The sequence below is a fragment of the Antennarius striatus genome, chromosome 1 (assembly GCF_040054535.1).
Source record: "Antennarius striatus isolate MH-2024 chromosome 1, ASM4005453v1, whole genome shotgun sequence".
NCBI lineage: Eukaryota > Metazoa > Chordata > Actinopteri > Lophiiformes > Antennariidae > Antennarius > Antennarius striatus.
The window spans coordinates 30,522,712-30,547,178 of NC_090776.1; the positions used below are offsets into that span (position 1 = coordinate 30,522,712).

Consider the following 24,467-nt stretch of genomic DNA (forward strand, 5'->3'; position numbering starts at 1 on the left):
CCTTACCCCCAATGCTCTGTGTCTGCCCAGGGTCTCTGCTGTCTTCACCATCTCTAGATTACATCAGGATATTCAATCTGTAAATGACTTCCACCACAAAGCACACTCAACACGCACTTTGGGAAATGAGCTCCCTAACTCAACATGACCCTGCCCGTATGTGGTTGTGAGTGCGGCTCACAGTGTGCTTGTGTGTATGTGTCCTGCATTGCCGTGCGGTGTCACTTGTTAAATGAATATCAAGGTTGCAGGAAAAATAATTATTCTCGACATTCATTCATAACACTCTCGTCAGCACTGACCCCTTAATCACCTAAATTCTTAAGTCTCAACGAGCTGTGAACTGATCAGTTATTATACATGACAGTGCTGAGATGTAAGTCCTGTAGAGCACACAGGACATGAACACAGGTGGGTATGTGTGTGTGTACTTGAACGTTTTGATTTTTTTGTAACCGTGCAATCGCTTAAACAAAATGTATTTTATTTATATCAACATGATTCCAATTTGTAGAACTTTGTGACTCTTTTTAACCATGTTTGTGTGCCAGTTCCCTCCATCTCAGTTTTGATGCTGACAGACTGAACTGTTTCCAAATCCGGTGTAGGGCTCAGTGACAGCAAGCTTTTGTTTTTGCATGCAGCAATTCCATTACCAGCCGTTTTCATTATTTTAGCATGGTTTGTGCATGTGCGCGTGTTTGTGGGTATGTGTTTGCTTGTACCCTTTTTTAAATTTGATGAAGGGAATCTTCTCAAGTCAAAGTCAGGGTAACCCCCCCCCCCGCCAGTACACACACATACACACAGACACTCATATGCGCACATACACGCACACGTACGTACAAACACACACACAAACATGCACACACACACACACACACACACACACACACACAAAGTTTCCATCCTAAAGCTGTACTTTCACATATCCAGGTGCTTCATACACCGGTACCACCTGCACAAAAAAAGGTAGTGCTCAAAATGTATAAATATGTTTGCATATGTACACACTGTATGCTCTGTATATACACATACATGCACACACATACACACACACACACACACACACAATTGCATGACTTCCTGTACTTCATCCATCTAAAAGCTTTTTGCTGTCCTCAGCATGTTGAGAACATTCAGAAAGCCTAGCCAAGCAATGAGATGACTTTTCTGGGATAACGACAGGACAAGTAGAAAGGATCAAGTGAACCTTGTTTTGTCTGGCTGCTGGTATTTTAAATGAATAACCTGGAACCTAAATCTGACACAGGTCACATGGTCTCCTGCTCTTATTCCCAATGGAGAAATCCATGGCTACGAGATCCGGCTCCCAGAACCTTGCATTTTCCATGACAGTCGAAATGCTTCTGAGCTCAACGTCACAGTAACAGGCCTCATCCCTTACACTAATTACAGTGTGACTGTGTTGGCATGTTCTGTGGGTGGTGGAAATGTTGGAGGCTGTACTGAAAGTCTGCCCACTCCAGCTACTACATTACCCACAAGCCCCGAAGAACTCGGACCACTGTCTGCTGTGGCAATCAGTGAGTCTTTCCTGGCCATTTCCTGGCAACCACCAAGAAGGCCCAATGGACCGAACATCAGGTAACACATACAGTCACTCACACACACTCTTCTCTTTTGCTCACTTTCTTCATCCAAGCTGATTTTTTCCCAGTGAAGTTCCAAACCACAGGTTTAAGTCTCACTGATTCTACCACTCACATTTTCTTCCAATGACCCTCTCATCTTGCTCGCTGGCTTTACCTCAGTTAAATAAAAAAAAAAAAAAAAGAAGTGTCATTGTTTTAGTTCAAGTACGTGTCAATGCCTACAGGGAAAAGAAATTCGATGCCGGACCATTTACCGATCACCTAATGACGACTATAGAACGATAACTTATGTATGAATGTTGAATTTGTTAGAGGAGAATATACACAATGTAAAATACACCACAACAGGTTTTTAACCAGTTCATTTTTGCATACAGTAGTACCTTGAGATACAAGTGACTCAACAAAATTTTGAGATAGGAGCCATCACTCTCTCCATATTTTTGAAATATGAATGGAAGTGTGAGTCGTGCTTCAGGAAACCACCGCTGGTTGGTGAGCGGGTGAAACTACAGCTAAGAGCGCATCTAGGTCCTTCCCACGTTGTCCACGGAGACAAGATGTAGCTCATGTGTGCTCATTTTTTAGACTTTCTATACCATCCATTTTCTTCCACTTCTTCCACTGTCAGTGTTACGGGGGCTGCTGGGGCCTTTTCCAGCAGACACTTGAGATGTATCAGCAGTGCACATGTTTTTCAATTATTACTCGCGGGAATCGAAATTCCACAATAAAACAATAATATCAGACTTCATACAAAACATATAAATCAAATGTATTGGTTTATAAACCAAGTGCACCCAAAAAAATCACCGTGGTGACGTAATGACTTTGTGTGGGCCAATCATGGATGGCGCTGGGCTGGCATTGTGAAGCCGTAGATGAATGCTAGCAGGCTAACTGGAGAAAGAAAGCTAACTACTGGTGAGACTGGGAGAGGAGCTAACGCTAAAGGAAAAGGCTCCTGTCCAAAGAGCAGGTGTTCAAGAAATGTTAGAGAAGTGATGGTTCTGTTAGCGACTACATGAACACAACTGTATGGAGTTACTAAAGAGCGTTTGTCAGCCCCCCAGGAGCATTGTGGGTACTACATGGATTGTCCCATTCCAAACAGAAACCATACCTGGACAGACTGTTGGTGCTAGCAGCTAGTTTCACTCACTAATGGTTGTTTTCTGTGTGGTTCTGCTGTTTGGACTCTCTGCTCTGAACATGAACATTTTTCGAATGATTATGAGACTCTAAAATGATGTGAACTGGAGTCCATCAGAAGGAGTGAAGGGCAGATGAAGCCCCATGAAGCATTGAAGCTTTTCATCCCAATCGGTTCACTGCGGTTCGGTTCGAAGCTTCATGAGGCTTCATTTATTCTAGTACGACATCTGCTGAATACTAAAATATCAGTTGGCATGAATTTTAAGTGTGTGGCGTTTTGTGAATAAAACTGTCAGCATATGGGATCACCAGCGCCCCCTACCATGAGGCACAAGAACTGCGTGCTTCACTTGGTGCCTTTTCCTAGTGGTTTCAGGACCGCTGATCTCAAGAAAGACGTTACACACATATAGTTGACAAAAAAACACTACATTATATACATTATCTAAATAATGGAAATTTAGTTCTCATCAGCTGTTCACAAGCAGATTGCAAATACATAAATACATAACGTTCTGCGTTGTGTTGTCATCTCTTCTGCCTGACATAACAGTCCACAGCACAGGTATACAGTGGTCCCTCGTTATTGGCGGTTAATGCGTTCCAGGACCACCCTCAAATAACGAAAGTCCGCGATATTTTGATGGGTTATGAACGTTTATGACACTATGACTAGACAAACTCAGAGAGTAAGGAGACCCCCTGTAAGGTTAGCTTATGATGCTCCAGGGCATCCTAGTGTCATATCAACCCCTAAAACAAGATATATTTCTTGTATTTATAAATATATAGGTGCCCCAGTGACAGCCTGATCATATTGGTTATCCTTGTTTGACACTCATTCACCAAATTGTGCCATGGTTACTTGTGTTTGGAAACTACCAAGTCATGAGGGCATGCCTTACATTGGTGAGGGGAGAGTGTAACAACCTGGTAAATGTCCTTTATATTTAAAATATATAAAAGGATATTTTGAGTTAGTGATGAGAATGACTTTTTGCTATTCAGTTGTCATGGTTATATTAAAATTAAGATAAACAAGAGGTTAAAATGTATTAATAATTTATAGTTAAAGTATGCTCTTTGACAATATAATTCATTGCTGGTTAAATACTTTAAAACTGTTGAAAGTTGCGTGTATTGGTATTAACCTGTCAAATGAACTTCTGGTTCACCTGCGTGCGACCGGAAGTCGGAGGGCATAAAGCCGGCGATGATGCACGGGTGTCGGGGCGAGTGTGATGACAGCGAGCGTGGAGCGTTTAGACAACGAAAGTGTGGAGAAACTTTTGTTTGTTGGACTGTCACCGGTTCTCCCAGGGTATTTGTGTTTGTATTTATATGCTATTTTCTTTCTTTATTTTTCACATAGGATTGGTGTTGTATGTTAATATTGTTAATATATTTTCGAAACCAATATCAAGTCTTTGTATGTTTTTTCCTCCTGGTTATGGTGTTTAGTGTAGCTTATTATTATAAAGGGTTAAACTCCAAAAGTATTCCCGTTAGCCCTCAAGATATTTTTTAAGAAAGTGAGAATCATGATTTATCCTAGACAGTTAGTTTACACGGAGATGGCTCTTTCACCATATAAGAATGAATTTGAGTTTGCACAGGTTTTAGTCTTTATGGTCGATGGTGAAAGGGTTACATAAGGAAATATGCAAAACGTGTATATTTTAATGGTGGCGGTACACTGTGTGTTTTTGTGTGTGTAAAAAATAAAATGATCAACACGTTTATAGGCATAACGACTCCGAGAACGGGATGGAAATTCACACCGTTCACTTTGACTCAAAGAAAGAAACAGACAAACTAATATTCAACTGTCAGCATGTTTATCAAGGCTGGAGCTGTTACACGTCAGAAAATAGCCGGTTTTAACTCTGTCCATCCTGTGTACATGTAGACACGGGTCACACACATGTAGACACGGGTCACACACACTGACGTCACAGTGGTTTTCGTCGCAGGGAGACGCCCCCCCCCGGATAGACAAAGTTTTGGTTACAGCGTCCACACAAACAAAGAAGACCCGGCGTTTTCAAAAAACGTTTTGGTCCCGGATATCTGCGTTATCGTGTGAACGAAAGGCGTAACTAACAAAAAGACTTGCTGCCCGATGTTCTTACGCCATATTGTTCACGGGGTTCCTTCTGGCAGATGAGCTGTGATTGGTCGGGCGCTTGATTGACAAGTAGTGGGTGGAGTTAAAAAAGTGACAGATTTTCAAGTGATTTTATTCAAATGTATCGGTGGGGATAGGGGGTTTGAGGCTTTTGGACAAGCCTAGAATGGATTAAAATTGTTTTACTTATTTTAAATGGTGGAAAGTTGTTTGGGCTCATAAGCCAATCTACTTATATTTCAATCACGGAACAAATTCATTTTGTGTCTCAAGGTGCTACTGTACAACATAAGGAAAGAATTCACACACTGATCAGTCATGGAATGTAACCATTTAAAAATACTTAAAAGAAAAAAGCTTATAGTTGCTCTGCACAAGCAAATACACATGTAAAACTAATAGCACTAATAATTGAGCAGAAATCATGTGTGTGTTCTCAGATTTGTATAAACCATCATCACTTCACTGAATCTGAACTGACCCTGTGCTTCAGTCATTAGCCTCATGAACAAACACAAATCTACAGCTGTTTGTAGTCGAGAGACACATTCCAGAGAGTTTCGGTTGTTGCTGAGAAACAGTACGAAACAAGCAGATAGTAACACGTTAACAAGCCGTTAACATGAACATCCCCGTAATGAGCTCAGTGTTTTTAATCAGTGTTCTCCCAGTCTTGTTGCAGACGGGTTGGTTTTGTTCTGTCCTGTTCTACTCTGTCAGAGATTAGGCCTAAAATAAAGGTCCATTTTTCTGGCAGGCGATTAAAATGCATGAGCCCGTCTCTGTTCTGCTCTGCTCAGCTCCGTGTGTTTGTCTAAGTGGGTTGGTTAAAAAGGCTGCATTAAGCCCTTCTCTTCTGATTACAGCAGAAATTAGCATCACTGTGGGGAAAGGAAAACACAAACCCTGCAGAAAAAAAAACAACAAGGGGAGGGTTTTCATGAGGGAGGGGTGAGATATACTTAATGCAAAAGAATAGTGGTGATGATGAAAAAGGAAGAGGAAATAAGTGATGAGTAAAGGAGTCTGTTGAAAATTGCATGTGTAGTTGTGTGTCTATTGACTTGCCTACACACGTGCAGTATGCACTTCCATGGTGATGTGTGATCATATTAGTGCATTTTATGAATATGTCCTGTGTGTCAATGCATTCCTTAACACCAAAATATGTGAGCGGATTCTTGCATTCAAATTTTCCCTTCAGATATAAGTTGCTCCGACGTAAAACCTACCATCCCCTGGCCATAGCCACAGTCCCCACGGTAACAGCCAAGTCCCCTCCCCCCTCTGAAGATCTCCATCGCTGGCTCCATGTTTACTCCGGCACCAAATTGTTCTACCAAGATAAAGGCCTAAGCAGGTGAGATTACTGAAATGAGCTCTAGAGCAAATGCCGGCGCCGCAGCAAACCATGTGTACAGAGCTGATCGGCATGCTGCCGCTGATGCCGATCTTTTAATACCGCTCAAAGATACATTAAGCAAATATCCCAAAGAATTAAATTGTTTTTCACACAGCGTCCCCTAATCTCAGTTTGGCACTTGGTGGAAGCAATTTTTTTTCTCTGTGCTTGCTGAACAGCTCTGGGTGTACTCTTTTTTTGGGCTTGTGTATCCACTATGCTTCATTCAAGTGGTAAACTCACAAACTTTTGAACATGTCAGCACTTCTCACTTTTTTTGACAACCTAGAAAGTATATGATTCAAACGTGATTTTTGTCTGTTGTAGAATTCACCACATTAGCAGAGCTAACAGTAAGTTTACCATGAATAAACAGATACAACAGACATTTTAATCTTTAACAGTATTTCACTGTGTCTATTATTTCTTACATCAGATGTTTGATTTATATGTGAAGTGGCACCTTCAAGCTTGTCTACATGGACCCAAGCCATTTTTCTTCCCCAATGTATTTATTTTTTGCAATCCTTTATTGAGAATTGGACATTTTTCCAACAATGTTAGTAGTTTGTAACTCAGAACAAGGTCAGTAAATTTTAGCTTCCCACTTATCAAACAGCAACGTTGTCTCTGAACAGATTCACCACTTACCAGTACCAGCTATTGGTAGAAAATGATGTGGGCTATTCTCCAGGGGAGATTCTTACTGCGAGGACCATGGCGGGGGTTCCCCACCACCCTCCATCTCTGTCTGCCCACGCCATCAATCACACTGCCGTACAGGTCAACTGGACAGAACCCTGTAAGTGTTCCCTCTTACGTTTACATTATAAGCCTCATAGTTCTAAGATTTTTAGTTTGGATCACATCGTGTAATCTTTAAGGTTTATATTCATATCTACAACTAACCAGTAATAGTCAGTGACGTGCGGTGAGGTTCATGGCTGATGAGGCGCTGACTTCATCATCATCAGATGAAGATGTTTACAAAAATATGAACCTACAGTGTCGCTTATTCACCATTTAATAAGCAGCAGTGAGTGGGTTATGTTAAGAAGTGTCATAGCAGAATTATTTACACTGTAACACACAAATAAGCACATTTGATTTAAAAAATAAAGGTTACCTACACGTTTGTTATGTTAACTTATAAATGAAGTCCGTGCGCTGCTCCTTCTGAACAAAAGCATTGAAAACATTTTGGTTGATGTGTCATCCTCCATTTGTATAGTAAGACAAGGCGAGCAGAAGACAAGTGAATGGTTGTATTTGATTTGTTGACTATAGATTGTAGTTTGTTGTCTCTTCCTCTGCGGCGGAGGAAGAAGAATCCTCGGCTGAATCTCTGGGATCACCAGCGCCCCCTACCATGAGGCACAAGAACTGCCTGCCTCACTTGGTGCCTTTTCCCAGTGCCCTCAGGACCGCTCATCTCAAGAAAGACTTGACACACATATAGTTGACAAAAAAACACTACATTATATACATTATCTAAATAATGGAAATTTAGTTCATAGATAAACGTGTTTGAACGTTTTAATAGTGACACATAGGGAGATAGCATTACGGTCTCACTGTTTAGCTACCAGCAGCTAGTGGAGTCATTGGTCAATCCATGGTGAGGCTCGTCTGGCTGGTGTCTCACCACAGGTCTCTGATCAGGGTTTCACTGGTAAATGTGAAAATTTTGTGATTCTGAGTAAAAATTTCCTAAAATTGGTGATGTTAAAAAGAAAATAACTTTATCATACACATCACTAGATAAATATAACCATTTAATTTCTTCCATTTTCCATTTTTGTCTTTTATGTTGACAGGTGAGGCCGTGCCTCACCTGCCTCCCCTGACCGCACGTCACTGGTAATAGTTCTAATGTGGACAAATCTGTCCCCAAATTGCAGTATGCATACAGAAGTACGTTGTACCGTTATTGTTGAGTCACATAAGATTTTGTCGTCAAATCGGTTCATCCTGGTCATGTAAACGCCGTGATATTCTATAATGATTGTTCAAAATTGATAATGATGTTTTTCCAAATTTTCTACTACCATCCTTGTCTTTCTCAGCTCTGTCACAACTGCAGGGAGAGGTGGAATCCTACATTCTGAAGATACAGTCGGCCCATTCGAGTCAAATCATGACCCTCATCCCAGAGGTCATCTCCGTGGTGATAGATGACCTCTGGCCCAGTACCACATATCTGGTATCATTACAAGTGTCCAACGGAGCACATAATACTACTGAAACCACTGTTAACGTCACCACAGAGGATGGAGGTACGTGTAAAGTTGTAAAATTTACCTTCTGTCTTGGGATAAGTGTGAGGCTGTTATTGTATACATGAATATGAGTGTCGTGAACGGTACATGAACCCAAGACATCCAGCAGAGGTTGCTATGTTAATGTCTTGTCATTCTACGACTCTAGTGCTTCTCAGTAGATGTTAAATGCCTCATGTACCAAGTCATGCAATCAATTCAAACTGTGTGTGAGTAACAGTTTTAAAGTGTTGTGAAATAAAATGCTTGTTGCCACCACACCTAGACAAACACTGCACACACATGCATCCATGCGAACTAGACACCAGGTGCGACTATTACTGCATTGACATTACTGCACCATATGGTAACAATACATCAGAAAAGCTACAGTACGCCTCTTTAAACAACTGAGAATCGTTTGTCAGCATGTAGAATCTGGAATTCTTTAAAGTAGTAGAAGAATTTGAGGAAAGCATATCAGTTTCCAGAATCACTGGCCTTTCCAAGCTGCCTTCACTCTTTCTATATTTAGTAATGATTTCTGCAGGAAATCCAACATCATTGTGATTTTTCTGTACATTTCTTCCTTCAGCTTGCAGCATTTAAGGGTCATCTTTCAAATCAGTCTGTGTAATCATTTAAAAGAAGTGGCTCCCTCTTTTGTTTATTTCTTTTTCCTCATTGGTCTGTCTTACTGTTGTCAGATTTTTTCCCTCTCGCAGTTCTTTCTTTTCAGTGTAATCAAACTTTTTCAGTGTAATCATATGTCAGAGGCCTCTTTCTCTCTAATCTGAGCAGTATAATAAAAAGTGCATTAAAAACATTAGAAAATCATTAGGTGCTAAAGGCAAAGCACGGCTCGTTTAACTGAGAGGGCTCTGGAGGTAATTTCATTATTTTACAGCCATAAGAGTGCACACACACACACACACACACACACACACACACACACACACACACACACACACACACACACACACACACACACACACACACACACCAAGGCCAAATATATTTTAACTAATGCAACTCAACCCTACCAACCATCCTAACATGGCCAGCAATCTATAGGGCAATGCTAACATCAGGACTAATTGGTAAGGAAAATGTGTGTGCACATCTATGTGTGTATGAGTGGAAAAGGCTCAGTGTGCAGTATTGCGTTGATAATAACATCCTGCAGTAAATGAAATGTAGAGCAGTAGGTTGGGTTTAGGTAAGTGCATTGGCAGCAAATGAATTGGGTTAAGTTCTTTTAGCCGAGTGCCTTTTCACTTAGAATAATATATGGAGTACCTATGGCTGTCTCTGCATTGTCTGTTGTAGGTCCTCTGTCTTTTCATCTTTTTTTTTTCACATTTTCGTTCAGAGAACATTTGAAAGCAATATCTGTTTCCATTTTTTTGCATTTTTTCCATTTCCTCACTCTTTATCATTTCCTATAACAGATTATCTACTATTCTCAGATTATTCCAAAAGAACTTATACTTTCTTGTTGTGTTGAACAAGAAATTTGCTAAATGAACTCATAGAAAGTATTTGAAAAGAGAGAATAAAATGGCAATAGGCAGAAAGCAAGAAACTTTTTTTTTTTTAATATTAACTTTGAGATACAGATAGGAAAAATAGAATCAAGGTGTTATTCTTGGTGAAGATGTTCAGAACAAAAGAGCTGCTGCTGCATGTATAAAAACCAGCCCACAGCTTGTTTAATTTACTACTATATAGCATTATCAACCCAAAGCTGCACAAACAGCAGACATGTGGTCTCTCTCCTCCACAGACTCACAATAGACATGTCGTGTGTCCACCAGCCCTCAGGCTCTATTTTCTCTCTGTGTAACACTCCTACATGCTCACTTTCCACCTAAGCGGTGGTTAATTGTTGATGTTTGATCTCTGAATAATGATTTACAATGGTACTTGTATTTAATGTGACATTCGTTCATACTGGCAACCTCATGATAACATAAATAGCTATTTTTATGAATTTTATCACCTGGTTTTGTTGTTTTCTTTTTTCAAATTTCATTTTTTTTGACACTCTGTCCTCACGTCCTTAGAGCCAGACCCGGTGTCCGCCCCAGAGGTGGTGACAGTCGACAGCAGCACAGTACGTGTGCTCTGGTTCCCTCCTTTAAGGCCCAATGGAGTCATTACTGGTTACAACATCTACGTTAACGGCCGTCTTCATGGCAGTGAAAGCAACAGCTCAGGGTCCTACCTGCTGGGGGGTCTGCTGCCGTTTACCGTCTACAGTATACAGGTAGATGCAAATGAAGGCACACATGAAACATAAATGACAAAGCGCTTGTTTCCTGATTTTTTCTGTTCTGCTTGTGTGTTTCAGGTCGAGGTGTGTACTGTGTATGCATGTGTGCAGAGTAATGCTACTCAAACAACTACTGTGGAGGGCCTGCCCGCGGATGTTGCCCCACCACATGCACGTGTGATCAGTCCCAGGTAGTACACAGCTGCGCTGTGCAGTTCCTCCTTCAGATCCTTGGAGCCCAGGAAATCCTCCTGTTTTCTTTCTCTTTTATTTGAAGGCTTTTTTAGGAGTAAAACAAAATAAGTAAATAAAAAATACATTTTACCATACCAATATTTTCTTTCACTACAAGAAATGAGTGAAGGTAAAAATGCTCTAGTGTGTGTGTCTCCCAATAATATGAAACGGATGTGATGGAGAACCCCCTCCCCCCTCCTGTCCCTCTCCGTTTTTTTCTTCCGTTTCTGTCAGGGCTGTGAGGTTGGACTGGTCCAGTCCAGGCAGACCAAATGGAATCATGCTGGGCTATGAAATCTTAAGGCGGCTTGTGAGGTCATGTGACATTGGCTTGTCCTATGGAGAGTCACAAGGGACAGGTGGTGGGAGGTTCAGATGTTCATACATGGAGTGTCCAGTCGGTCACGGTGTATGTGGAACTTCCTGCTTCCACCCTGATATTCAGGTGATGCTGTGGTCATTATATATTTTTTTTTTTGCTCAGCTCTTTTTCTTTAATACCCTCTTCCTTGCCTTAATGTGACAGTGAGAGCCCCTTTTAAATAGACATTAATGAGTAATCAATGAAACGTTCAAAGTACAATGTGATGAACAATGCAGAGTTTCAGGGTTTTGTTTTTGCTCCTCATCTAAATTGCAGAAAGTATCTGAGTTGCTATAGAGCTCACCAGTGAAACCCCTCTCTGACCTGCCTTAACTTGTTTACACTCAACAAAATAATGGGAGCAGAATAGCGCTCAGTGTGTGTGCTTTAACAGTATAACTGTTAACCTGACATAAAACACAGCGGTGGGACAACAGTCATATACCTTCCATGTTACATGATGATTGATCTTATCCTCTGCTCAAGGAGAAAGGAGCCCCCAGTCCTCATGTGTCTCCCCAGTTTGAAGACATTTCTCTTGACTTTCTTGATGTAAGACTTGAGGGGTGGTAACTGCTAATAGCTTTTTAAAAAACGCTCATTATTAAGGGTCCTCAACAACAACATGTCTGTTTGCAATACTTGGCAGTTTATCATTTGATGTCATGAGATGTCAGTGAACGTATTATTAGTGTACACACAAGTATACACACTGAAACGTGACGCTTGTATTAGCACAACATGAAAACTGTCAAATTCAAAGTGTTGGATTTATGGGCATGGCATGAATGAAGAAAGCCCTTAAACACAACCATTAGGACCACATAGTTTCAGTGCATGCATTTGTATTCATAGTTTAATTTTTTTACTCCTACATTATGTGCAACACTATGTCGATCAGGTGTGCTGCAGTGGGTTGTTGTACCTGAAGAAACGACGGCATCATTGCTGCGAGGAGAGTTATCTTAGCTTGGGCAATTCCTCCAGTCCGGTATGCTGTGATGGCAAACTGCTCCCAGCTGTCCCAGATCACCAGTGCTGTGGAGGATTCTATGTTCTTGTACAGACCAGTGAGTCACAAACCATTCCTCACGTCTACATCAAGAGGATTTGTGTTTTTCTACTTCAAATGGAATCTTTCCTACGCTGTCCAACGGTTTGTCATCGGTCCTTGTCTTTGTAGATGAAAACTGCTGTCCTGACCGTTCCCAGGGTCGGGTCTCAGTGGGTCTGGGTGACAGCTGTTGTGGGGGAGTTCCTTTCTCCACAATGGGTGGGCAGCTCTGCTGCAGTGGGACCCTCTATGACAGCTATGGAGTCCAGTGCTGCGGCGGCCGGGTTGTGGATGACACCTTGGTGTGCTGCAGTGATTCTGGGAGGGGGGAGGTGCACACTTACACCTCAGGTAAGTGAAAGAAATACAGATGTCAGCTTAAATTAACTTTCTCAACTGTTAGTATGTTTATATTCTAAACTAAGACGGTGAAAAGAGATGCTTCTGTGTTGAGTTTAGGTTCTAGGCCAGCAATGACAGATTAACAGGTGAAGTTTGGGGGCCTGCTGCCCTCTGACAAACTGGTTTTGTCTGCAGAACTCCTTTATTGTGAATCCCAACCCACAAAATGGCTTTTGTTCATCTAGCACATGAAGGTGTTTGTGAACGTTTCCAGGTGACGTCTTAACGTTTATTGAGACAAGAGAATTAAAGCGAAGGAGGTTGAGGTAGACACATGGCGCAGGAACGTGGGGTCATTTCCCTTTCTCTCTCTCCTGCAGTGTCCCAAAGCGCCCGGATACCGCGGCACAGATGGGACTCTGTGTGTGTGTGTGTGTGTGTGTGTGTGTGTGTGTGTGTGTGTGTGTGTGTGTGTGTGTGTGTGTGTGTGTGTGTGTGTGTGTGTGTGTGTGTGTGTGTGTGTGTGTGTGTGTGTGTGTGTGTCATTAGACATCTTTGTCACGGCAGATGATGATGAAACACACTCTGGATGGCACCATTGAGGGCACCGCCAAGCACACAGCAGGACAAATACACACTCATTCTCTCTCCTTCACATACGCACACTTTCACATATTTAGACGTATTACATGTTCCCGCACATACACACACACACACACACACACACACACACACACACACACACACACACACACACAGAGTCAACAGGGTGCCCTCGGCAGGGTTCACTTAGTGTTGAGTGCCAGAGACATGTGGACTCTATTCATCACACAAACAATGGTCCCATATGGACAACTCTATAGTACAGTAGTCCATTAGCCAACACACACACACACACACACACACACACACACACACACACACACACACGTGGACACACACGTGGACACGCGCATAGAAATATATGGATGCTAAGGGAAAGGTCCTGAAAAACTTTTATATTTTAATTTCACAACTCTCATTTTAATTTAATTTAATTTTTTAAATATCTTAAACTTTGATGTATTAATTTCACAACTCATGTTTGTTTTATCATTCTTGTTCCTCCACAGCTGCAGTAGTCATGTAGTCGTTTTATTCTCCAGGTTATGTACCCAGAATCAACCCGACTGCTTTTTGTTGGTCAATGTAAAAGATTTCTGTCGCATCACAAAAAACCACAAAAAAAACTTTGTTCATACGTTTAGACGCTTCTTTCATTTTTTGCCTAGAGAGGTCATACGTTCCACACGTAGATCACAAGGTCATTATTTGGCACCATTGCTAAGACCATCAGCGTAGGTGGTCATGTTTAACTTCTACTGAGAAGGCACTGAGTTGGTGACAGTAATCGAACTTCGATCTTGGAGCCATGGACAACCAGCTCTACCACTGAGCCACTGCCGCCCCTCCTCATCCTAATCTAACCCCCACCTTTCCACTGCCGCCCCTCCTCATCCTACTCTTACCCCCACCTTTCCACTGCCGCCACATTGAAACTGAGTTGCATACGTAGATCCTCTGAGTTCGTGGTTTGAAAATCTGTTTTTAGAATCTGCCCCTTTGCACCAACAGAACATATTCAAAGCTTCCTGTCCACATCGGTTCTATCGTTTCATCAACTGTAGATGCTTTTGTTTGTCACAGAGATTCTCATCAATTCTTTGTACTTAGATTCAACTTTTACAAAAAGTTGAATCTAAGTTCCTTCAGTGCATTTACTAAAATGTATGATTTGTCACTCCCTTTGGTCTTTTCATCCACTAAATCCCCAGCTGAGCAGAATATATGGTGATTTTTAATTATAGTCTCCCAGATAGTCCATATGTTCCATACCTGTTTAATCTCCATCTTATTTATTTCACCCGTCTGTCCTTAGTCTTCTTATTTCCTCTTTTCATCTTCCTCTTGCCCATTCTCTCTCTACTTATACCACCTATTTTTCCTGCTCTCCTCATTCTAATCTAACCCCTCCTTTCTTTCAATTGCCCCCTCCCATCCACTCATCAGTCATTAGCGTTAGCTTCCCCATTGAGAACATATGGTATGATGGATCACTGGGCTAGCGGCGCTAGCAAAGCTAAGGGCCATTTGCCGGATGCACTGCGCTGTCGGGGAGCCCTGGGGCCGGCTATGCAACCTCGACCCCACACGTCTGTTTCAAGACACTCACATACACAGAATGCACACGGCAACGCCTATCATGGGATGGACTACTTAACCTTGGCAACACTCAATCTCAATGTTGCCTCTCACCGTGTCCAAGGTTTTGTATTTTATCAATACAACGAGGGAGGAAATACGTGACGGAACAAGAAATAGAAGAGAAGAATACTCCTCAGAAAACATAAATTACTACTGTCCAAGATTAAGGTATAGAATTAAATATGTGATGTAATAAAAGGTAATGCAGGAATATACAGTAACAACTAAAAAATTGTGGATGAAAAAATAGGGAGGGATGAAAAATGAAGTGTACATTAAATCTGGAAAAATACAAGTAAAAAACAGAGGAAAAAAAGGGATTTTTAAATTGTAAAATACAATAAAAAATGCACACAAACACATCAGAGAAAGGAAACGGCAGATAACGCTGGGAAAAGTGAGCGAAAGACAAACAGGAGAGAACAAAGTAGTGAGGAGCTAGATGGAGCAGATGAAAGGAGGAGTGAAGGGTATCCCATTGTGCCCAGCTGATAGACTAGGTTAGGCTGATGTGATTATGGGGTCCCTGAAGTGCGATCTATCACACATTACCGTCCACACTGTCAACAACCATACACACACACTGCAGGGGAACAGCAATGCCAGGAGACAGCCGTCTGGCAACAGATACACATACGGCAACAGATTCGTGCAGACACACACACATACACACACACACACACACACACACACACACACACACACACACACACACACACACACACACACACAAAATAAAAACTACATACAAAATTGCATGCACATGTACACTCATTCAAAATTATGCAACACCATCCAGAAAGCATCCAGCCACCACACACACACACACACACACACACACACACACACACACACACACACACACACACACACACACACACACACACACACACACACACACACACACACACACACACACACACCCACACACACACACACACACATCCATCTACTCTCCAACTCACCCTTCACTCTGGTAGGATTTAAGTGTGTATTTGGGATAACTTGATAGACAGTTTTCTTTTTTCCTTATTTTTTCCCTGGATTCTTGATGTCACTCTTCAATGAGAGAGAGCACTGTTTTTCCTTGTAATTTAAATGTGTCACAGAATTCTAATGTCAGACATGAATAGTCTATTGTTTAAATGTAGAAACTCACCACGTCTGAGAAGAGAGGGTGTTACTGTTGACGTTTTGAAAGCAGAAATCTGTCCCAGTCTTGCTTGATAGGTGACTTCAGCTGCTCAACAGTCTGAGGTTTCCATTGTTTAGTTCACAACTTCATAATACGCTGCACATTTTCAATAGAGGACAAAAGTTTGCAGGCGACCAGCAGGCGAGCCAGTTTAGTACCTGCAGTCTATTATTCTGAAAGATGCAAATGCAGTCACATTCAAATGGAATGTGTTTCTCATGATGACATATGAACTTACGATTGTAAATGCAGTGACAGTGATTGTTTACCAGCTTCCTAAAGTCTTCCTGAACTCTTCATTGAATCTTTTTTAAGGCAGTGTCACCAGAGAGAAGGAAAGTTGTGGGTATTCAGTGTTGGTTTTTGTCCTCGCCTCCGTAACTCAGTACAGAGATTTCTCTAGATTGTTGTTCAGATTGAAATTCAAAGCTGTTATACTGTATGTGCACAATAATCACAAAATGCATTCCCCGGTAATGTGATTCTTCTATAACGGGTTGATTTATTACGAGCTGTGGATGGTGAAATCCTCAAATTCCTTTAACTTTTGAATTCTTTGTGTTTTCATTTCACTTTTGAGTGGCTTCTGTCTGTCTCCGTTACTTTTCTGTTAACTTTCTGTTAATTGCAGTGCAAAGACCAACTTTTTAACTCTTTATTTGCCCCTCTTTCTGCATATCCATCTTAAATGTTTAGCTGAGACTAACAGGACTTCAGTGTTTAAAGGAAAGTGAGTGTGGACCATCTTTGGCCTCCCGTTGCTCCCTGTTTCCCCCACCTCACTGTGTGTGCTCACTAATCATTTCCCCTTCGCACGTTGTCTTTATAGTGTATAGTTATTTAACTCTTCCATCTGCCCTTCACCCCCCCCCCCATTTCTCACTGTGGGTGCTACCATAAATACCCTCCCCTCCTCACTTTTTCTTGGTGAATGTTAAAATGTATGCATTTCTTTAACTCCTTCCACTACCCCCCCCCCCTCTGTCCCAGCCCAGCAGGCCCCATCCAAACGTTCAAGGACAAATCTGAATATCCCTTTTCACCGTTTAAGTGTTAAAAGCCTGGCGGTGCTGGGGTGTTATCTTAACGCGCCTTTCCGTGCCATCATCAGAGCGCGTGATGAAAATGGCTGTGATGATGCTAAAAGAAAAAAAGAGGAGGGGGAGAAAAAGTAATAATCAAATATGTTTTTCAAGGGCACAGTGACCATTTGCTGGAGGGAGATTATCCAAGTAGTTAAGCTAGCTCACTCCGAGCCGCGAGAGTTGATGCGTTTGTGTGTCAGTGTGCAAGGTTTATTACTTCAACTTGGCGGAAGTATGCATCACTCTGCTCGTGTGTTTGTCTGTCATTAATGAATATGTTTGCATTTTTATATGTTTCACTATACAGAGATGCACATCCCTCTATCATTTCATTGTTTCTGCAAAAACACTCATCAGTTCCTAAGTGTGTGTGTGTGTGTGCGTGTGTCTATGTGTGGGTATCATTGCCAAAAGCCTCTCATCAATGATGGGTAGCAAATGGCAAACGGTAGTGCATTCCAAATAGCAGCGTCTGGCTGCTTTAGAAAATCGAGTGCTCTCTGAACACAGGAAGACATTTCTCTCTCTGTTAATATATTTATGATGATGGCTTTTCTATTATGTTTACTTTAATGACTGTCAGGAATAAAAACCAGAGGCTCTCAGGAGCACAGTCTGCTGTGTGTGTGTTTTCACCATGGTGGTACTGATGATGCTGTCACTGTAACACATTTGGACATTATTAAATGTTAACACTCAACTTCCAGGTGTAGACAGGAAGTAAATTAATCTCACATGCATCACACACACACACACACACACACACACACACACACACACACACACACACACACACACACACACACACACACACACACACACACACACACACACACACACACACAGACTTTTCTTTTGTCAAAGGTGGATAATTATTATAAATCAACATGAACACAACTGAACCTATCTGGACAGTCTGTCACTGGTAAAACTATATAACCCAGTTCAACAGTTACACTTGCACATAGAGAAAAGTAGAAGTGAATCCAGAATACAAAAGCAGTTGCGTTCAGACTATATTTGTCTTGTGTTCTGATGAGGAGTGTCTTTTGTGCAGAGAACAAATTCTACCAATCTAATCAAAGCAGTGGATTTCAGTGAATTACAGTGAATTCAGTGATTTTTTTTCATGTATTTTTCATGTATTGACACTTCTTTTGAAAATAATTCAACATAAAGTTTTCTCCAATGGGGATGACGTCATCGTATAGAAACACTTTTTACAGTCAAATAGGTGCTATAAATGTCCAGCCTGCTGGTCAGAATATATTTAGCTGTTCTGGGATGTGTACCGTACCCCTACCTAATCAGATCACAATGATGACAGTCATAGATGAGCTGAAGGAGGCAGGGAACAGGTTACTGTGTCCACAACTATGTCGTTTCTGCTGGAGTGAAGACAGGAATGGTTTGCGGTTGTCTGTGAGGTGGATGAATGTGTCTGAATGTCAGCTGTATGTGCTGATTTTAAGGGTGGGATGATTTTGGAAAAAGAACAGTTGATTGATGGGTGAGTCTTGTTCCCAGCTCAACAGCATCTCCTGTAATGATCACACAGACAATAGGGCTCGACAATACGACTGCAAATCAATATCATCCATCCATCCAGGTTCTTCCGCTGTATCCGCCGCAGCGGGTCATGGGGCTGGCATAGGGCGTGAGGCGGGGGACACTCCGGGCACGACGCCAGTTTGCCGCAGAGCCACACACAGTGACAGACAACCACACACACACACACACACACACACACACACACACACACACACACACACACACACACTCACCCTTACGGGCAATATGGGACCGGGCAAATAACCTGAAGCGCATGTTTTTGGAGGGGGGAGGAAGCTGGAGAACCCGGAGAGAACCCACACAGACACGGGGAGAACATGCAATCTCCGCACAGAGCGGGACTCGAACCCAGACCCGCCGTGATGAGCAGCTAACCACTGCGACCGTGCCGTCAAAATCGATATCACGATCTTTTTTTAAAAACTTTTCTCCTAAGTCTAAAAACTGAAGAATCATCTTTTGTGATGGTTTAGCCCATCTGCATAGTTCTACACCAAGGTGTATTCTGTAAACATGCTGACCTCTTAAAGCTATGATACTTTTCCATTGTTTCTCTCATTGTCTGTTCCATCAGGTCAAAGCTGAAGTATCTATGGAGATATCAACTTCATATATGTATAACAAAGCCTTCAATTTCTGTAGTCAAGGAATTTGGTTGTTCTTCACTGTACAGTACAAAATATCCAATGTTACATTTACTGCATACAGTATATATAAATATTTTACAAATGTCATCATGTCAAAGTCTTGAGTAAAGTATACAGTTTAGAACAGCTGACCTGTGTCTCAGCTTTTATTGAGAGGTAAAGATATAACTGCCACCAAAGCATTTCTATAAGCTCAGCACACACACACATGAGCATCCACACAGATATCTGTACACACTTATACACACAACTTAAGACACATACTCACGCGCACACAAATACACACAATGTCACACACATGCCCAGCTGGCAGTGTTCTTGAGATTAAAAAAAAACATAAAGACAAGAGGACAACCAGTCAGCTGGGAAAAGACTAGGTGTGTGTGTGTGTGTGTCTTTGATTATGCGTGTGCTTGCTGCCCCAACGAACACGTGTGTGTCCACGGGGGAATACTGTGCTCTGTGTGAGAAAGTCAATCCACTGTGATTTCATCTCTCAACATGACATGTCGTCTGGCCCCTCTGGAGCGCAAAGTGCATACACACACACACACACACACACACACACACACACACACACACACACACACACACACACACACACACACACATTCAAAGTCTATGTGTGTATATGTGGTGGGGTTTACAAAACTTTTTCAGGATGACACCATGTATTGACAGCCTGATTAGAGTTAAAGTAGAAATAAGAGGTGTGCTTAGGATATTGAGCTGGACCTCACTGTAAATTGAACCATGTACAACACAAGCTGCAAAGAATATTTATAACTATACACTGACCAAAAAAAAAGTCACCACCACATTCTAATATTTTGTAGAGCCGCCTTTAGCTTTGATTACGGCCCCCCTTCGCTGTGACATTATTTCAGTAAACTTCTGCAATGTCACAAGATTTATTTCCATCTGATGTTGCAGTAATTTTTCACTCAGATCTTGCATTGATGATGGTCGACTGATGAAGGCTTTGTGCAGCAGTCAAACTCAGAACAACCCAGAGATGCTCAATGGGATTGAGGCGTGGACTCTGGTGGCCAATCCACCTGTGGAAATGTTTCCTGCTCACTTGACCAGTCTTTCACAATTTGGGCACGATGAATCCTGGCGTCCATTGATAGAATAACCTGGTGATTCACTGTGTTCAGGTAGTCAGCTGACCTCATTCTGTGACCTCATACTGTTGCTGAACCCAGACTTGACCAACTGCAGAAACCCCAGATCATAACCCTCCCACAGGCTTGTACAGTAGGCACTGGGCATGATGGGGGAAGCACTTCAGCTGCCTCTCGTCTTACCCTGACGCGCCCGTCACTCTGGATCAGGGTAAATCTGAATCTGGACTCATCACACCACATGACCTTCTTCCATTGCTCCAGAGTCCAATATTCATGCTCCCGAGCAAGTTGAGGCCTTTCTGTGAGGTTCTGATGAGTGTTTTTGAATTTTATGTACAATTAATCCCCGAAAGGAAATTAGCCACACTAGTGTTAGTAACATGCATATATGTTAGTGTGTACAGGCCCTGAACACACACACACACACACACACACACACACACACACACACACACACACACACACAGACACACACACAGCTCCTGCTTTGGTGCGCACAAATGAGCAATTTGTAGGGGGGGGACGGTGCCTTGCTCATCGGCGCCTTGACAGTGCTCCAGAGGTGAGCTGACACCTCCCACTGTCAGGGTGTTTTTGGGCAGGAATCAAACCTCTGACTTTGGAACATTGATCCACAGGCGCCGCACTGCTGTGTGCTTCAGACTACACAGCTGTTCAGTCCCAATCAGTTCAGTTCCTGTCACATTTTTTTATTTTGGCCGGCCAGTGTATTTTACATATTTTATGTATTATGTTATTTTACATTTACAAATGGATAAGTGAGAGGAGTGGAGAAGGAAGAGTGATGCTACAGGGATAAGAAATAACGAAGATGGAGGACTTTAAATACTTGGGGTCAACAGTCCAGAGGTGACTGTAGTAAGGAGCTGAAGAAACGGGTCCAAGCAGGCTGGAACGGTGGAGGATGGTGTCAAGGGTCTTATGTGACAGAAGAGTGTCTGGTAGAATGAATGGCAAAGTTTATAAGACTGTGGTGAGGCCAGCCATGAGGTACGGATTAGAGACAGTGGTGCTGAAGAGGAGACAGGAAGCCAAGCTGGAAGTGGTGGAAATGAAGACTTCAGTGTGTGTGTGTGTGTGTGTGTGCGCGCCAGTCACCAATCTGACCGCTGTCTGCATGCACATGTTACACAATCTGTTTATGTGTGAACTTGTGTTGCACTTTTGTGCCAAAACCCTTTTAATATATTCAGGTATTTAAAAATGTTTGGTTTGTTTAAAGTTGTGGAGGGTTTTGGTTTCTGAGAGAGCTCGGATCACCCTAATCCACAACACACATTTTTATCAGTAGTTCATTGGCAGGGCTAAATATTGACTTATCATTAAGTGGAATGACTGAAACCCTAATAATAATTCCCGTTGTCTAAGCACCTTGTGTTGACGCAACGCTCCCTATGCTATTAACGAATGTATGCAAATCCATCGTAAATCTGAAGATTAGGGCTGAAGCATTCTGCAGTGCAAGAGAGAAAACAAGAGGTGTGTGATAAAATGTTGTCAACACATGGGCCTACACACATGCATGCATGCACAAACACACACAGCTTATAGAGACAACGAGGTGTATGTTTCAGAACGTTAACACAAATGTACAGGCGTGTACCGGCACACTCATCTCGTTCTGATAACGCTCACAAAGCAGGGATTGGTTTTCTGCTGAATGGGTGATAGTACAAAAGTGAAGTTTAGTTACACAACAGTAAACAATGTTGACTCATTGGACGCAGAAACTCGGATGGAGAGAGAAATGGCATAAGGAACAGAGACGCGTGGAAAGAACAGAAAGATATGAGAATAGAAATGTCCTTAAAGAGAAATGTAGGACAGATCAACAGCAAGATAGAAAATTTACTTGAAGTAAAGATCTTAGAGAAAATTGAGATGTTTGATATGCATTAAGAAAAAAGGTAGATTTAGAAAACGGCTGCAAAGGTAGGAAATGTACGTCGAAAAAGCATTCCAGAAAATAGTTGGAGAGAGTACGGTGAGTGATGCACGGGCAGGCTGCTAGAGTGTAAATGGAGTGGAGTAAAATGAGTAAAAATTGCCAGTCATAAAGTGCCTGGTTTCCATAAGGAAGGTAGGAATAGAGGTGAGGATGCCAAGAGGACGAGAGATGAGTGGTGAGGAGCTATTTTGGAAAAGTGTTGAGCTGTTTATTTGTGCGTCATTGAAGCTGAAGTAAGGCGCGAGGGGAATTGGCTACCAAGCCCCCATTCTGTAACAGCTGCCGCTGCTAAGTGAGTTACTAGCCGTCAGACTGCCTTTATGTCACACAATCACACACACACACATACACACACACATGCATTTTCCTGTCACATGTTGCCTGTGATGGATTCGGTAAGGATATAATGCACTACAACAGCATACGAGAAAATACTCTCCCTCCAGTGTCATTCCCCACTTTTGGTCTGTATATAAAATGATTTCAAAAATGATCAGCATCTCATGAGTGCAGAGACTGAACGCTGATCAGGCTGTTAAACAGGAAGTTATTTATCATTCCATAACTAGCTGCAGCCCCATTAAAGGGCGAGGCCATGCAATGACTTGGTGTTTAATGTGTGCTGTCAAATAAAATGGACAACACAGCTGGAGGTAGATGGTGACATAGATTAGCATGTCATCAACTGTTGGAATAAATTAATAGCTCGTAAACATTAGATTATTTTAACCAAACAAAATAATCACAAAAGACGTTCTTACAATATTTCACTGCTTCCACATTAGAGGCGTTTACTATTGAGCTCTCGTTAAAATCCGATTGGTCCCTTTCCTTCAGCGCTGTTAGGGGCTTTTAGACGGGCCGTGCCTCGTTGTCATGATGATTTGTATTTGCAGTACATCCTCACAGTATGGGATGCTTCGCCGATTCACTGTTATAGCAGGACAATATCACAGCACCAATCTCCACCCTCAGATAAGATGTAGGAGGAACCAGATTGGCTCAGTTTTTGTTATTTGTAGGACTACCGGAGAGAAGTCACCAAGTTTATGTTCAATACTGTTGGTAAAAGTAGTGGAAACCATGTCAGTCATTTTGGTTAGTACTTCAAATTTCAATTTGGGTTTTGAACACCACCATTGCAGACTGATGAAGACTCACTGACATGTAGACTCTGCTGCAAAATTCCTTTTATTACACATGTTTATTACACATTTGTGCAAAAGACTAAAGCCAGAATTCTGCTGCTGAAAATTTTCCGTATTCTATAGATCAAAATATCTTTTCCTGAAGCAAGAAAGTGTCTTGTCTACCTAAAATTCAATTAAATTCTTCTTTCCTGTCAATGTATTTAAAGTTATTATATTAAGCATCAGAGAATACAAAGAATGTTGAAATTTGATATTCAGCAGCAAAATTTATAGGGAAATGAAGTGATGGCACTTATTTTAAATGTCACCTTGCTGCTGAAGGTGAAGTGGTGGCATAAAGACATCACCTATCACTGTCAGCGATGGCACCTCTCAGGAAAACACACTTCCTCTCCCCCTACTCGCGTTTGACGGTATAGTGTGAATATTACCGCTCTACTAATAGATGAATACAGGATAGGAAAAGAGACATGTTGGCAAGGAGAAGAGGGATGGAAGAGGAAGGTGTGTGTAAAACTTGATAAGAGATGATGTGCACTAATATTCTGAGCGCCATAAAAACTCTATCTGTGCAGAAAGAGGAATTACAGAAAGGAAGAAGGAAGACCTCAGGAGGAATGGAAGAGAGACAGTCCAGATCAGC

General features: G+C 41.9%; 1 protein-coding gene across 2 annotated transcripts in view; it reads left to right on the top strand.

Annotated features, from left to right (window-relative positions):
- ush2a (Usher syndrome 2A (autosomal recessive, mild)) overlaps positions 1 to 24,467 on the top strand; it is a 178,818-nt gene that overhangs the window by 103,355 nt on the left and 50,996 nt on the right. For both annotated transcript variants that reach the window (XM_068316566.1, XM_068316556.1), the window contains 9 exons: positions 1,274 to 1,608; positions 6,104 to 6,259; positions 6,940 to 7,103; positions 8,368 to 8,577; positions 10,626 to 10,828; positions 10,913 to 11,025; positions 11,306 to 11,516; positions 12,337 to 12,505; positions 12,619 to 12,840. In XM_068316566.1, coding sequence (XP_068172667.1) covers positions 1,274 to 1,608; positions 6,104 to 6,259; positions 6,940 to 7,103; positions 8,368 to 8,577; positions 10,626 to 10,828; positions 10,913 to 11,025; positions 11,306 to 11,516; positions 12,337 to 12,505; positions 12,619 to 12,840 — 1,783 coding nt within the window. The remainder of the gene's footprint in view (positions 1 to 1,273; positions 1,609 to 6,103; positions 6,260 to 6,939; positions 7,104 to 8,367; positions 8,578 to 10,625; positions 10,829 to 10,912; positions 11,026 to 11,305; positions 11,517 to 12,336; positions 12,506 to 12,618; positions 12,841 to 24,467) is intronic.